At 46.6% G+C, this 16,231-nt stretch overlaps 1 protein-coding gene across 9 annotated transcripts in view; it reads right to left on the bottom strand.

Annotated features, from left to right (window-relative positions):
• The window catches only part of trc (Serine/threonine-protein kinase tricornered), a 316,149-nt gene that overhangs the window by 129,747 nt on the left and 170,171 nt on the right, over nt 1–16,231 (bottom strand). The window contains exon 1 of one of the 9 annotated variants that reach the window (XM_070082786.1): nt 7,416–7,449. The exons of the other annotated variants lie outside the window; for them this stretch is intronic. Within the exon in view, the coding sequence (XP_069938887.1) occupies nt 7,416–7,434 (19 nt within the window). The 5' untranslated portion in view covers nt 7,435–7,449. Of the gene's footprint in view, nt 1–7,415; nt 7,450–16,231 lie in introns of those variants that run through there. 9 annotated transcript variants of the gene reach the window in all.

Genomic DNA, 16,231 nt, shown 5'->3' with positions numbered 1-16,231 from the left:
AATAGACAAAGCAAATGCGGTAGTAATTATGGACAAGGTAGATTATACTGGAAAAATAAACATGTTATTAGAAGACGGGGGACTTACGTGCCTCTTAAAGTGTTGACCCGGAGCGAGGGGAGGGGGGGGGGTGATGACCCTCAAGGAAGTGTCTCAGCTCTGGCTGACAGATTTCACAATACTGCATAAAACCCACCCTGCATGAAGGAATGTGGAGAGAGAAACATACAGCTTCTGTGCCACTAAGCATCATATAGCATAGGGTAACAGCACATTTCTAAAATAGCTACTGGTGGATACTTGAAACTTTTCTAGGGGGGTCAACGCCCCCCGAGGCTTGGTTCCTGACCAGACCTCCTGGAAGATCAAGGTCTGTTACTGCTGGCCGCATGCAGTCCAATGTGGAAGAGTAGGTCAGTTTATTCAATCTGAAGAGCCATTCTTGAATTCTTCCATACTTTCCAATCTTCTGACAAACCTCTGCTTCCTACAACAGTGAGAGCCGGAGAGAGGAAGCAATGAACATGCAGCTTCATATATATGTCGTGCCGAATAGGTAAAACTGGTCAATTAGCAAGAACTCATTTAAAATTACGTCCTTTCTAAAATTTTCTCTTATACGTTTAGAGATGCAAATATTTTCATGACGTTCATGTAAAAATTAATAATTTTGTACCAAAAGAACCTTAGAAAACTTACTTAACCTTATTATAACAAGTTCAATTCAATTTAGCCTAACCAAATATATTTTAGACAAGTTTACAATAATTTAATAATAAAGAAACACAATGAAATATATTTTTTTTCGTTAGGTTCAGAATGATTTTTGCGAAATTATTGCATATACAAATTTTCGCTTGTCTTATATGGCAAGACAACCACCACTCAGGGAGGTACTACCATCCTGTGGTAGTACGCTGGTAGACAACCACCACTCAGGGAGGTACTACCGTCCTGTGGTAGTACGCTGGTAGACAACCACCACTCAGGGAGGTACTACCATCCTGTGGTAGTACGCTGGTAGACAACCACCACTCAGGGAGGTACTACCGTCCTGTGGTAGTACGCTGGTAGACAACCACCACTCAGGGAGGTACTACCATCCTGTGGTAGTACGCTGGTAGACAACCACCACTCAGGGAGGTACTACCGTCCTGTGGTAGTACGCTGGTAGACAACCACCACTCAGGGAGGTACTACCATCCTGTGGTAGTAGGTTGGTAGACAACCACCACTCAGACACACACACACACACACACACACAAGGACCTTGGGGTGTGTATAACACCGAGCACATCTCCTGGGGCACACATCAACCAAGTAACTGCTGCAGCATACGGGCACTTAGCAAACCTAAGAACAGCATTCCGATACCTCAATAAAGAATCATTCAGGACCCTGTACACCGTGTACGTTAGGTCTATATTGGAGTATGCAGCACCAGTTTGGAACCCGGACCTAGCCAAACACGTAAGGTAACTAGAGAAAGTGCAAAGGTTTGCAGCAAAACTAGTCCCGGACCTAAGGAGCATGCCCTACGAGAAGAGGTTAAGGGAAATCAATCTGACGACACTGGAGGACAGGAGAGATAGGGGGGACATGATAATGACATATAATACTGAGAGGAATCCAGAAGGTAGACAGAGGATGTTCCAGAGATGAGACACAGCAACAAGGGGTCACAGTTGGAAGTTGAAGACTCAGATGAATCACAGGGACGTTAGGAAGTATTTCTTCAGTCACAGAGTTGTCAGGAAGTGGAATAGTCTGGGAAGTGATGTAGTGGAGGCAGGATCCATACACAGCTTTAAGAAGAGGCATGATAAAGTTCATGAAGCAGGAAGGGTGGCCCAGTAGCGACCAGTGAAGAGGCGGGGCCAGGAGCTGTGATTTGACCCCTGCAACCACAATTAGGTGAGTACACACACACACAATACGAGAATGACACAGCAGCGAAAGCCAAATCTGACCCAAAGCTGTTGTACAGCCACATCAGGAAGAAAACAACAGTCAAGGACCAGGTAATCAGGCTGAGGAAGGAAGGAGGGGAGGTCACAAAAAAATGACTGCAAAAATATGAGGAGCTCAACATGAGATTCAAAGAAGTGTTCACGGAGGAGACAGAAGCGCCTCCAGAAAGACGGAGAGGTGGGGTACACCATCAAGTGTTGGACACAATACATACAACTGAGGAAGAAGTGAAGAGGCTGCTAAGCGAGCTAGATACCTCAAAGGCAATGGGGGCCAGATAACATCTCTCCATGGGTCCTAAGAGAGGGAGCAGAGATGCTCTGTGTACCACTAACAACTCTCTTCAACACATCTATCGAAACAGGGCGACTACCGAAAATATGGAAGACGGCAAATGTAGTCCCAATTTTTAAAAATGGAGACAGACACGAAGCATTAAACTACAGATCAGTGTCACTGACGTGTATAGTATGCAAAGTCATGGAGAAAATTATCAGGAAAAAGAGTAGTGGAGCACCTAGAAAGGAATGAGCTTATCAACGACAGCCAGCAGGGTTTGAGGGACAGGAAATCCTGCATCACAAACCTATTGGAGTTCTATGACAGGGTGACGGCAGTAAGACAAGAGAGAGTGGTGGGTAGATTGCATATTCTTGGACTGTAAGAAGGCGTTTGACACAGTCCCACACAAGAAATTAGTGCAAAAGCTGGAGGATCAGGCAAGGATAACAGGGAAGGCACTACAATGGATCAGGGAATACCTGTCAGGAAGACAACAGCGAGTCATGATACGTGGCGAGGTGTCAGTGGGCGCCTGTAACGAGCGGGGCACCACAGGGATCAGTCCTAGGACCGGTGTTGTTTCTGGTGTGAACGAATACTCCAAAGTGTCCCTGTTTGCGGATGATGTGAAGTTGATGAGAAGAATTCAATCGGACGAGGACCAGGCAGAACTACAGAGGGATCTGGATAGGCTGCAGGCCAGGTCCAGCAACTGGCTGCTGGAGTTCAACCCTACCAAGTGCAAAGTCATAAAGATTGGGGAAGGGCAAAGATCACAGACGGAGTACAATCTAGGGGGGCCAGAGCCTACAAACCTCACTCAAGGAAAAGGATCTTGGGGTGAGTATAACACCAGGCACATCCCTTGAGGCGCACATCAACCAAATAACTGCTGCAGCATACAGGCGCCTGGCAATCCTAAGAACAGCATTCCGACATCTAAATAAGGAGTCATCAGGACCCTGTACAGTGTGTACGTTAGACCCACATTAGAGTATACAGTACCAGTTCAGAACTCTCACCTAGCCAAGCATGTGAGGAAACTAAAGAAAGTGCAAAGGTTTGCAACAAGACTAGTCCTAGAGCTAAGGGGTGTATCCTACGAGGACAGGCTAAGGGAAATCGACTTGACAACACTGGAAGACAGGAGAGATAGGGTGATATGATAACGACATATAAAAATACTGAGAGGAATCGAGAAGGTGGACAGAGACATGATGTTGCAGTGATGGGACACAGCAACAAGGGGTCACAGTTGGAAACTGAAGACTCAGATGAATCACGGGGATGTTAGGAAGTATTTCTTCAGTCACAGAGTTGTCAGGAAATGGAATAGTCTGGGTAGTGATGTAGTGGAGGCAGGATCCATACATAGCTTTAAGAAGATGTATGATAAAGCTCATAGGGCGGGAAGAGTGACCGAGTAGCGCCCAGTGAAGAGGCGGGGCCAGGAGCTGTGACTTGACCCTTGCAACCACAACTAGGTGAGTACACACACACACACACACACACACACACACACCAACATAATGAACAGACAAGTGTAACGGGGAAGCTGGTCAGGTGAATACCACAATACCTGGAGAGTATAGGGCAGAGTGCAATTGTTAGAAAGGAAGAATCAAGAACAGGGATAACAAGTAAAGTTCCCAAGGATAAGACTTCATCAGTAGGTTCTGTTTATGTGGATCACCGAACCTTGTTCCTTAATGAAGCACCCAGATAACGAAGACACAGGTGATCCACAGGGCACCCAGATAACGAAGACACAGGTGAGCCACAGGGCACCCAGATAACGAAGACACAGGTGAGCCACAGGGCACCCAGATAATGAAGACACAGGTGAGCCACAGGGCACCCAGATAACGAAGACACAGGTGAGCCACAGGGCACCCAGATAACGAAGACACAGGTGAGCCACAGGGAACACAGATAATGAAGACACAGTTGAACCACAGGGCACACAGATAACGAAGAAACAGGTGAGCCACAGGGGACACAGATAACGAAGACACAGGTGAACCACAGGGCACGCAGATAACGAAGACACAGGTGAGCCACAGGGGACACAGATAACGAAGACACAGGTGAACCACAGGGCACGCAGATAACGAAGACACAGGTGAGCCACAGGGGACACAGATAACGAAGACACAGGTGAACCACAGGGCACACAGATAACGAAGACACAGGTGAGCCACAGGGAACAGATAACGAAGACACAGTTGAACCACAGGGCACACAGACAACAAAGACACAGGTGAGCCACTGGGCACACATAACGAAGACACAGGTGAACCACTGGGCACACAGATAACGAAGACACAGGTGAACCACTGGGCACACAGATAACGAAGACACAGGTGAACCACAGGGAACACAAATAACGAAGACACAGGTGAACCACTGGGCACACAGATAACGAAGACACAGGTGAGCTACAGGGAATACAGATAACGAAGACACAGGTGAGCCACAGGGAACACAGATAACGAAGACACAGGTGAGCCACGGGGAACACAGATAACGAAGACACAGGTGAGCCACTGGGCACACATAACGAAGACACAGGTGATCCACAGGGAATACAGATAACGAAGACACAGGTGAGCCACAGGGAACACAGATAACGAAAACACAGGTGAGCCACGGGGAACACAGATAACGAAGACACAGGCGAGCCACTGGGCACACATAACGAAGACACAGGTGATCCACAAGGAACACAGATAACGAAGACACAAGTGAACCACAGGAAATACAGATAACGAAGACACAGGTGAACCACAGGGAACACAGATAACGAAGACACAGGTGAACCACTGGGCACACAGATAACGAAGACACAGGTGAACCACTGGGCACACAGATAACGAAGACACAGGTGAACCACAGGGAACACAAATAACGAAGACACAGGTGAACCACTGGGCACACAGATAACGAAGACACAGGTGAGCTACAGGGAATACAGATAACGAAGACACAGGTGAGCCACAGGGAACACAGATAACGAAGACACAGGTGAGCCACGGGGAACACAGATAAAGAAGACACAGGTGAGCCACTGGGCACACATAACGAAGACACAGGTGATCCACAGGGAATACAGATAACGAAGACACAGGTGAGCCACAGGGAACACAGATAACGAAGACACAGGTGAGCCACGGGGAACACAGATAACGAAGACACAGGCGAGCCACTGGGCACACATAACGAAGACACAGGTGATCCACAAGGAACACAGATAACGAAGACACAAGTGAACCACAGGAAATACAGATAACGAAGACACAGGTGAACCACAGGGAACACAGATAACGAAGACACAGGTGATCCACAGGGAACACAGATAACGAAGACACAGGTGAACCACTGGGCACACAGATAACGAAGACACAGGCGAGCCACAGGGAACACAGATAACGAAGACAGGCGAGCCACAGGGAACACAGATAACGAAGACACAGGCGAGCCACAGGGAACACATAACGAAGACAGGTGAGCTACAGGGAACGCAGATAACGAAGACACAGGTGATCCACAGGGAACACAGATAAGGAAGACACAGGCGAGCCACAGGGAACACACATAACGAAGACACAGGCGAGCCACAGGAAACACAGATAACGAAGACACAGGTGAGCCACAGGGAGCACAGATAACGAAGACACAGGTGATCCACAGGGAACACAGATAACGAAGACACAGGTGAGCCACAGGGAACACAGATAACGAAGACAGGTGAGCCATAGGGAATACAGATAACGAAGACACAGGTGAGCCACAGGGAACACAGATAACGAAGACACAGGTGAGCCACGGGGAGCACATATAACGAAGACATAGGTGAACCACGGGGAACACACAACGAATACACAGGTGAGCCACAGGGAACACAGATAACGAAGACATAGGTGATCCACAGGGAACACAGATAACGAAGACACAGGTGAGCCATAGGGAACACATAACGAAGACAGGTGAGCTACAGGGAACGCAGATAACGAAGACACAGGTGATCCACAGGGAACACAGATAAGGAAGACACAGGCGAGCCACAGGGAACACACATAACGAAGACACAGGCGAGCCACAGGAAACACAGATAACGAAGACACAGGTGAGCCACAGGGAGCACAGATAACGAAGACACAGGTGATCCACAGGGAACACAGATAACGAAGACACAGGTGAGCCACAGGGAACACAGATAACGAAGACAGGTGAGCCATAGGGAACACAGATAACGAAGACACAGGTGAGCCACGGGGAGCACATAACGAAGACACAGGTGAGCCACAGGGAACACATATAACGAAGACATAGGTGAACCACGGGAACACACAACGAATACACAGGTGAGCCACAGGGAACACAGATAACGAAGACATAGGTGATCCACAGGGAACACAGATAACGAAGACACAGGTGAGCCATAGGGAACACAGATAACGAAGACACAGGTGAGCCATAGGGAACACAGATAACGAAGACACAGGTGATCCACAGGGAACACAGATAACGAAGACACAGGTGAGCCACAGGGAACACAGATAACGAAGACACAGGTGAGCCATAGGGAACACAGATAACGAAGACACAGGTGATCCACAGGGAACACAGATAACGAAGACAGGTGAACCACAGGGACGTTAGGAAATACTTTTCATTTACCATCTTTTTTTTTTTACCTAGAACTGGTTTCGAGGGCTCTATTACCCCGCAGCCGGGCCTGAGGCCAGGCTTTCCTGCTGACCGCCTGGTCAACTCAGTTGTTTATGCTAGCGGCCTGCAGGCCCGCATAGTCATTACACTCTGGTTGATCAGATAGTTCCAAGATGTTGGTAAAGCGTAAGGCTCTGAGACGAAGTGGCGCTCAAGGCCAACACTGTACACAGTTTCACGAGTAGATATGCTGGGCTCTGGAAGCCAAAAGTCAGTAAAGCTGATAAATAAGCCAGTACACACGAAATAAAAAAAATTCCATGAACACCTTGAAACTAATAAGAGGAATGGCAGGTGACGAGCAGCACAGTGGTATCCAATACCTGCTCATGAACGGTGTCCCAGACCACGGGTGGACAGGGGCGTGAACCCGCTACACCACCACCCCAGGACCAGCGCAAGCTAGCACCACCAGTCAGTGGTGCACCTACCTGGGCGAGGAGAATCCATTTTCACTTTCCTTGACTACAAATTGTGGTCAGCGGGGCCCCAGACGCTGCCAGGCACCTATGGAAAAAAGTCAGGTGATCCCTGCTAGGTCAGCTCTTTTCAAAGTTATGTGGGGGAGAGGTCAGCCTATTTTTTGATAATGCTTGACTTCATCAGCCAGGCTGTTGGTGCTAGCAGCCGACGCAGGCACCACACCCCGAATGATTTGGAACTGATTTGAGAAAGACAGACAGTGAGAGAAGAAGACAGTGAGGGAAGAAGACAGTGAAGGAAGAAGGCAGTGAAGGAAGAAGACGGTGAAGGAAGGCAGTGAAGGAAAGACGGTGAAGGAAGAAGACGGTAAAGGAAGAAGACGGTAAAGGAAGAAGACGGTAAAGGAAGAAGACGGTAAAGGAAGAAGACAGTGAAGGAAGAAGGCAGGGGTGGAGAGACTCCTGGCGCGGCGCTGGAGGGAGGGAGGGAGGTGTCCTGGAGCAGTGAACTTGCCCAGTGGTCTGTCCTGTACTCCCTCCAGCCCTCTCACCCACCTATCCTGAACCTTCACCCTACCTGTCTCCACCACACCTGCCTTCCTGCTTCCCCCCCCCACCCATCACCACCACCCTACCTGTCTCCACCACACCTGCCTTCCTGCTTCCCCCCCACCCATCACCACCACCCTACCTGTCTCCACCACACCTGCCTTCCTGCTTCCCCCCCACCCATCACAACCATTCTACCTGTCTCCACCACACCTGCCTTCCTGCCTCCCCCACCCCTACCTGTCTGCACCACACCTGCCTTCCTGCTTCCCCCCCACCCATCACCACCACCCTACCTGTCTCCACCACACCTGCCTTCCTGCCTCTTCCACTGACTCGATCTTCCTCCTGTCACTATTAACAACAACAACACGAGCACTGCTATGGACTTACTAATCCATGCAGCAAGAACCAGTGGGTCAACGGCCCAGCTAGGCAGGTCGTACTCTCACTCATACATTTCTTCAACCTGCAGTAAAAGCTATAGAAAGTGCCCACCGCAATGACATGTCCCATGACCCACAACCACTGCTAAACCATTGATTTCTGAAACTGATTCTAAATCTAACGTTAATCCACTGCTGCGATGACAATATCAACGGAGTGTCAATACAAGTTGTCAGTGATAACAAGTACAACAAAAATGTCAATATAAGTTATCACAAATACAACAGTGACTTCCTGTTACTTATGGTTTAGCGCTTCCTCATGAATAATAATAATAATAATGATGTGTATTTGTCTCTGAACAAAGCAAAGAGTTGTTACAAAGCTGGAGAGATGCAGCAGCTGTGACGGGTGTTCCTCTAACGACAGATACCGACCTGTGATATACCTGTGACTGGTTGCAAAAGTCTTCCTACTCCCGCAACCTGGAATGGCGCCAGGCTTCTCTGGTGGTAACCTGACCACCCAGGCTGTTGGTGCCGGAGGGCGGCCCGCTAGCCCACACATCCATGGCTGAGTAGTGACACGTTTCGAAGATGAGATTTTTTTCACGACTTGACAGTAGCTCTCCTGAGAGTGAAACGTTGTTTTGTTGTAGACGCGTCTTGGTCTTCACTCTCGTAGGGAGGATGCCACGCAGACAACGTGGCCACTATGTCACTGAAAGACGTGTAGCTCTACCATATTTATTCAGAATGTTTCATTCACAGCGATGTCCCGTAGCTTGGTTGGTAGCGCAGTCAGCTCACACACAGAGGTCCGTGGTTCGATTCCCGGTACGGGTGGAAACATTAAAACGTGTTTCCTTAAGACACCTGCTGTCCTTTGTTCATCTAACAGTAAATAGGTACCAGGGTGTTAGCTGACTGGTGTGGGGCGCATCCTGGAGACAAAATTAACCTAATTTGCTCGAAATGCTCTACATAACCATAACATTCACACACGTGTTTGTGCATAATACCATATTACCAACAATACCCCAGTTGTCTAATGGCAGACTGACTCCAGCCTTAACTATAGCTTCTTGCTAACCCAGTATTATTGCCAGAAAATATAGCTATGATGTCCAGTGTTATGCATCTCGGTATAAATACAAAGTATTCTCCACTTGTATAGACGACCCGGGTCCAATCATGGGTGAGCCGAGACTGGGCAAATCTCTTGCTGCCACTGTTCAGCTAATTAGTAAATAGTTCGTTGGTCGTACTCGACTGTTGTCGGTGGCATCCTGGCGGGTGATAGAATATCTCAGATATGGCTAGATTTTGAAATGAATTAAGATAGGATAACAATCTTTAATCTATAAATTCAAAGGTATAATAGGAAAAGAGTATCCATAAAACCTACGAACAGTGAATGGAATAATAATCGTCATTTTAATCACATTAATGAGGATTCAAAAAACATCACAACTCATAATCAACGAAGCTCTAAAATAAACACAGTGTTTAATTTTAGACATCCAAAATGATACCCAAAGGACGTTTTCGGGGGTCAACGTCCCCGCGGCCCAGTCCCATACCAGGCCTCCCAGAGGATTAAGGCCTGATCAACCAGGTTGCTGCTGCTGGTCGTACGCAGTCCAAATACGAACCACACAGCCCAGCTGGTCAAGCACCAATTTGAGGAACTTGTCCAGTTCCCTTCTGAAGACCGCCAGAGGTTCACGCATAAGGTAATTATCTCCTATGCACGGAGGGAAGGGGAGGGGAAGGGTGGTGAAGAGTTGGACTTCTCACACTCCTCCAGTTCACTCCACGGAGGGAAGGGGAGGGGAAGGGTGGTGAAGAGTTGCACTTCTCACACTCCTCCAGTTCACTCCACGGAGGGAAGGGGAGGGGAAGGGTGGTGAAGAGTTGGACTTCTCACACTCCTCCAGTTCACTCCACGGAGGGAAGGGGAGGGGAAGGGTGGTGAAGAGTTGCACTTCTCACACTCCTCCAGTTCACTCCACGGAGGGAAGGGGAGGGGAAGGGTGGTGAAGAGTTGCACTTCTCACACTCCTCCAGTTCACTCCACGGAGGGAAGGGGAGGGGAAGGGTGGTGAAGAGTTGCACTTCTCACACTCCTCCAGTTCACTCCACGGAGGGAAGGGGAGGGGAAGGGTGGTGAAGAGTTGCACTTCTCACACTCCTCCAGTTCACTCCACGGAGGGAAGGGGAGGGGAAGGGTGGTGAAGAGTTGCACTTCTCACACTCCTCCAGTTCACTCCAGAAAAAAGCGGTATTTTGCACAGTTTGTCAAGTCTCTTGCTGTCATGCGGAGTTATTTCGGTGTTCTGGTTTGGGACAAGTCCCTCCAGGCTTTTCCAGGTGTAATTATGTACTTTTCTCGCCTACATTCCAATAAATATAGTTGAAGGGACTTCGAGCATTCCCAGTAGTTCAGATGATTGAGTGTATACGAGCAGTGAAAAATCTTTTAAGTTTCCAGCTCGGCAATCTTGCCTATCTTGAAGGGGACCCTTAGTATACAGCAGTAGTCTAACTTGGAGCGAACAAGTGACAGAGTATTATCAGTGACTCAGCATTTATCTTGTTTTAGTTATCCAGCCTGTCATTTTCCTTGCGGTAACAATGGCAACATTATTGTGACCCTTGAATGTAAGATCTTCTGACATCACTAAGTCTGGCACATGCGACTTTCGCTTTATTGAATGGTTTGAGTTGTCCTGTGCCCCGTTACAGTCTTCATTTCTTCCGGTTCTCTATTGCGGAGAAACTGAAACTTGTCCTCGTTAAACATCATACTGTTGTCTGTCGCCATCAGGAAGACTAGATTTATAGCCTGAAAATTAAAAGTCTTGGACGGACGCCACTCGTAGAGATTCTGGTGTCATCGGCAAAGGATGTTACACTGCTATGGTACATGTCCGTGTCAATGTCGGATATAATGAGAAACAGTAGTGGGGTAAGTACAGTATACAGAAGGTGAGAGCTGTTCACTATGGCAGCTTCCGACTTCGCTCTGTTTACTACTCTGGGTTCTATTTGTTAAGAAAATAAATATCCATCTGCCCACTTCAGTTATTCCTTTTCCACGCATTTCATGCGCAATTACACCATGGTTGCACTTGTTGAACGCTTTTGCAAAATCAGTGTACACTACATCAGCATTTAGCGAGTCTTCCAGAGCATCCATGACCACATCGTAATGATCTAGCAGTAGTGAATGGCAAGAGCGACCTGCCCTACAACTGGGCTGCCTTGGATCTGCAATTGTTATGATTCCTTGCTTCTTAGGATCCATTCAAATATTTTGAAGTTAGGGCTATTGGTCTCTAAGTTTTCGCAATTGCTTTATTGCCTTTTTTTGTGAGATGGGGCAATATTAGTGGTTTTCAATGAATGTGGGATGACACTTGTGTCCAGGTTCTTTCTCCATAAAATAATAAGGGCCCAAGATAATGTTTTTTTATTTTTTTTTAAATTTTTGATGACCATGGAATTCCACGAGCCGGGGACAGGGGGCAGAATGGCTTCTTCAAAGCCAACTGGAGAGAGAGTTACATCGGAAATTGTAGAGATATAGCCATTTTTTTTGTTTCTCATTCATGAACAACTCGTTTGGGTCCTCAATCTACAGACTGACGAGTAGGTTCACTGAATACAGTCGTATTGTGACGTCAGTATTTTACACAAATAACTAGCACATAAAAGAGAACCATTTAAATGGTTCAAGTCGGACCGAAACGTCGTCGTAAAGCTTCTCTCTTTCATGTGCGGGTTATTTGTGTATCGTTCCAGTCACGGTATTGTACCTGTTTCTGTTATTTGTCAGTATTTTACTAAATTCAAGCTGGCACTGGACAAGCACCTAAAGTCGGTTCCTGACCAGCCGGGCTGTGGCTCGTACGTTGGTTTGCGTGCAGCCAGCAGCAACAGCCTGGTTGATCAGGCTCTGATCCACCAGGAGGCCTGGTCACAGACCGGGCCGCGGGGGCGTTGACCCCCGGAACTCTCTCCAGGTAAACTCCAGGTATCCTCAATGTATGTTCCGTTTGTTTTACATTAAAGATCCAGTGTTGGATGTGGTTTTCCACCTGGATGTTACACAGTAGTATTTGAATTTTTTTTCTAAATTCATTTATGGCTCTTTGCTTCCTCTGTCTCTCTTGGACTCTATGATGGAATCAGTTTGTGCTCGACGTTTTTCATTTCTCTAACCAGAGTTTCCCTTCGTGTTTCGGAGCCTAATGCGTTCGAGATCTGCGATTTATTTGGTCCCAGTTAATGCTGTTCTTGTTGAAGTTGAATCTAACCAAGTTGATAAACATTTGTAGTGGTACCTAAAATTAGAAGTCCTGCCTTGGTTCTATTTTTGCTTTTCCAAGTCATGAGGCCAACGTAAACACGACCGCTAATATGTTCTTCTCACCAGTGTGTGTTTACCTGTAGCTTACCTACCTGGCTGCCAACAGACAGACGGATCAAGTCAGTAAGCGGGGAAAATGAATACGTGGATGAATCAGTCCGAATTCATTTATTCATTCACTCACCCACTAAATGAGATGAAGGGAACTAAACCTAACGATTATGAAAGAGCATGAAGAGACAGTTATTATGTACAGACTGTTTGAAATGAAAGAACAAGAAACAAGAGGACAAAAGTGGAAGATAAAGTCACAAGATGCTAGTACATTTTTAGTCCGAGTATGAATGGAGGCGGAACTCCTTAGATATGGAAGACAAGATGACAAACAGTATTAAGTGATATGATAGAGATGAAGAGGATAGAAACTAATAATGCGGGTTACAAAAACTTGTGAGACTGGACCAAGAGCTAGTACTCAGGCCCAGCCAACACAAATCGGAGAGTACACACCTTATGTTTTTTCCTCGTTATAACACTGCTCCACACCTCTTCCGTTATTTTCCCCTCACTAACCATAACCAGGTAACATTTACTCAATCTGACGTGCAAGTTCTATCAAGACCTTACCTCCCTCCCTCCCTCTCTCACATATACTTTCCATCACGCCCGCTACATCACTAGACACACACCTACCTACCTACTACCTCCTCCTACTACCTACCTATTACCTCCTACTACCTCCTCCTCCCTCCCCCCTCATATATATTTTCCATTAGACCTGCTCCATCATTATACCTCCCTCCCTACCTCTCACATATACTGTACCTTCCATCAGGCCTGCACTCAGTGTATCTAGTCACGCTATCCAAGAGGGTCGCCTCTCACCCTCTCCCTATTACTTAAACATAAAACATTGTTATAACATCCCATGCATGAAAGTCTCCACCTGTGTGTTTATAAACATTATGCATGGCAAGCAATTACCAGAGCAGCCGTGGAAGTAGCATCCTGGTGGAGCATCACGACTCTGGGTGAGGTGTTCTCTCTCAGTGCATTCACCAGTGTGCTGCGTCACGGCTACCTGTACCTGTGATATACCTGTCAATAATTTCTAAGATTTTTTTATATTTTACCGGCCCACCCTCTGACCAAGCTTCCTTGTTGAGTGCCTGATCAACAAGACTGTTGCGATTAACGGCCTGCTGACACACAGTCATCATAGGCTGGTTGATCTGGCACTAGGCGGAGATAATGACCCAGTTTTCTCTTGAAGACTACTACATTTATTCTGGCAATATTTCTAAACTGTTGGTAGAAGACTGAAGAGCAATGGGTCACGGATGTTGATACAGGTGGAAAAGTCTTCAAGAGGAAACTCGACAAGAACCCCTATGAAGTGTTAGATCAACCATGCTGTGATGAATATGTGGGTCATCGGGCCGCAAGCAACAACAGTCTGGCTGACCAGACAAGCCTGGCGCAGGACCGGGCTGCGAGAGTAGGAAACTCTGGAAAGTGATCAGTTATATCCAAGGTATAGTGTTCTTGTACTTGCCTGTGTGTCCCTCCCTCTCTCTTCCCCACAACCATATCTGTATCCTTTCTCCTCTCCCTCCTTGTACTTTTTTCCTTTCCCTTCCTTTACATTTTCTCCTCCCCCTCCCCCCTATCGCCTACTACCTTTTTGCGCCCTTTCTTCCCTTCTTTATACCTTTTCTCCTCCCCTTTGTACCCTTTCTTTTCCCCTTCCTTGCACCCTTTGTTCTCCCCCTCCTCGTCCCTGCTTGAAACTTCTCACGCTGAGTCTTAAATTAATCTTCCCCAATGACTAATTGTATTTGCGATGGTCACAAGTTCCAGTTATTTCTTTAATGTTACAATGACTGTACCCTAGTTTAAGACTGGTGAATTATAACCATTCACAAGAACTAACAGACAGGTGCGACCTTCCTTCACTATGATACAGCGCCACCTACTCTCCCACCTTAGTTTACACAAATGTGAAAAACAAATGAGATTCAACTTTCTCTAGCCACAAAAATATCATAACCACTCTCGTTTGTTTTCTTGCTTACTTGCCTTAACATTTTCTGTTAATCTGATAAAATACTTTTATAAGATATTTCTCTTGTGGGTCAGCGGGCCGCCAGCAGCAACAGCCTGACGAGACTGGCTCGGCCCATGGCCAGCCAGGCAGCGTTCAAAAAGGGAGTCACGTGACGCTAGCATGATGGACAAGGACCCACAAAAGATGACACACAAAGGAATACATATTACTGACAAGCACCAAAGAAGCCTGGCCCATGGCCGGGCTCCGGGAATAGAAAAACTCTGAACTCATCAAAGTTATAACAAAGGTAATGCATTCTCTATCCTGTGCCTCTCTTCTCCCTTTTTGCCCGAAAGTCTTTTCAGCCCAACCATTGACATGTATATTAGTTGCCAACCATTGACATGTATAATATTAGTTGCCAACCATTGACATGTATAATATTAGTTACCAACCATTGACATGTATAATATTAGTTGCCAACCATTGACATGTATATTATTAGTTGCCAACCATTGACATGTATATTATTAGTCGCCAACCATTGACATGCATAATATTAGTTGCCTACCATTGACATGTATATTATTAGTTGCCAACCATTGACATGTATAATATTAGTTGCCAACCATTGGCATGTATATTATTAGTTGCCAACCATTGACATGTATATTATTAGTTGCCAACCATTGACATGTATAATATTAGTTGCCAACCATTGACATGCACAATAATAGTTGCCAACCATTTTTATCACGCAATATAATGTTTTTATAACAGTATCACGTACTCTTGAAGCTAAGTCATCTATACACGACTGTTCACCCTGGGTTGTTAAGGTTGCTCAGCCACCTCAGTATTTAGGTCCTCTCTATTATAAATAGCCCTACGATAACCTAGCACTGACAGCTTTTTCCTTCCACAGTTTATCTTTGTGATTTCAAACCTGGTTTACTTATGCTGGAATTAGGTAAAACTAAGTTTTATATTTCGTGGTGGACGACGAGGGAGGGGAGAGAAAGACCGATAAGTAAGAATGGATATAAAAGAGTTATGCAGAGAATCACATTAAAAAACATGAAGACTGCAGTCAAGTTAAAAATAAAACAAGGTTAACCTCTTACTAAACCACTCACCCATCCCGACACACTAGACAAAAACCTTCCAAAGATAAACACTGCCCCCTCCCTCCCTCCCACCAACCCCCGGTAATCACCTGATTGTCTACCCTGATTCAAAGGTCACCTGTCCACTCATCCCAGAGCAAGGAAGGTGAGGGTCGGTGTGCCCCCCCCCCCCCGCAAAGTCAGCTAGTCACCAAGGAGCGACTTCCTTGTCACAATAACCTGGAGCTTCATCACACCCACCAGGTGATCAATACTCATAAACCATGCCACCATTACACAGGTATACTAGCTAACACGCAAGGTCTCTCATCAGTACCTTCCGTAACGGTGTCCACACC

This window comes from Cherax quadricarinatus, chromosome 8 (assembly GCF_038502225.1).
Source record: "Cherax quadricarinatus isolate ZL_2023a chromosome 8, ASM3850222v1, whole genome shotgun sequence".
In the NCBI taxonomy this organism is placed as follows: Eukaryota; Metazoa; Arthropoda; class Malacostraca; order Decapoda; family Parastacidae; genus Cherax; species Cherax quadricarinatus.
This window is presented reverse-complemented; position numbering and strand designations above follow the sequence as displayed.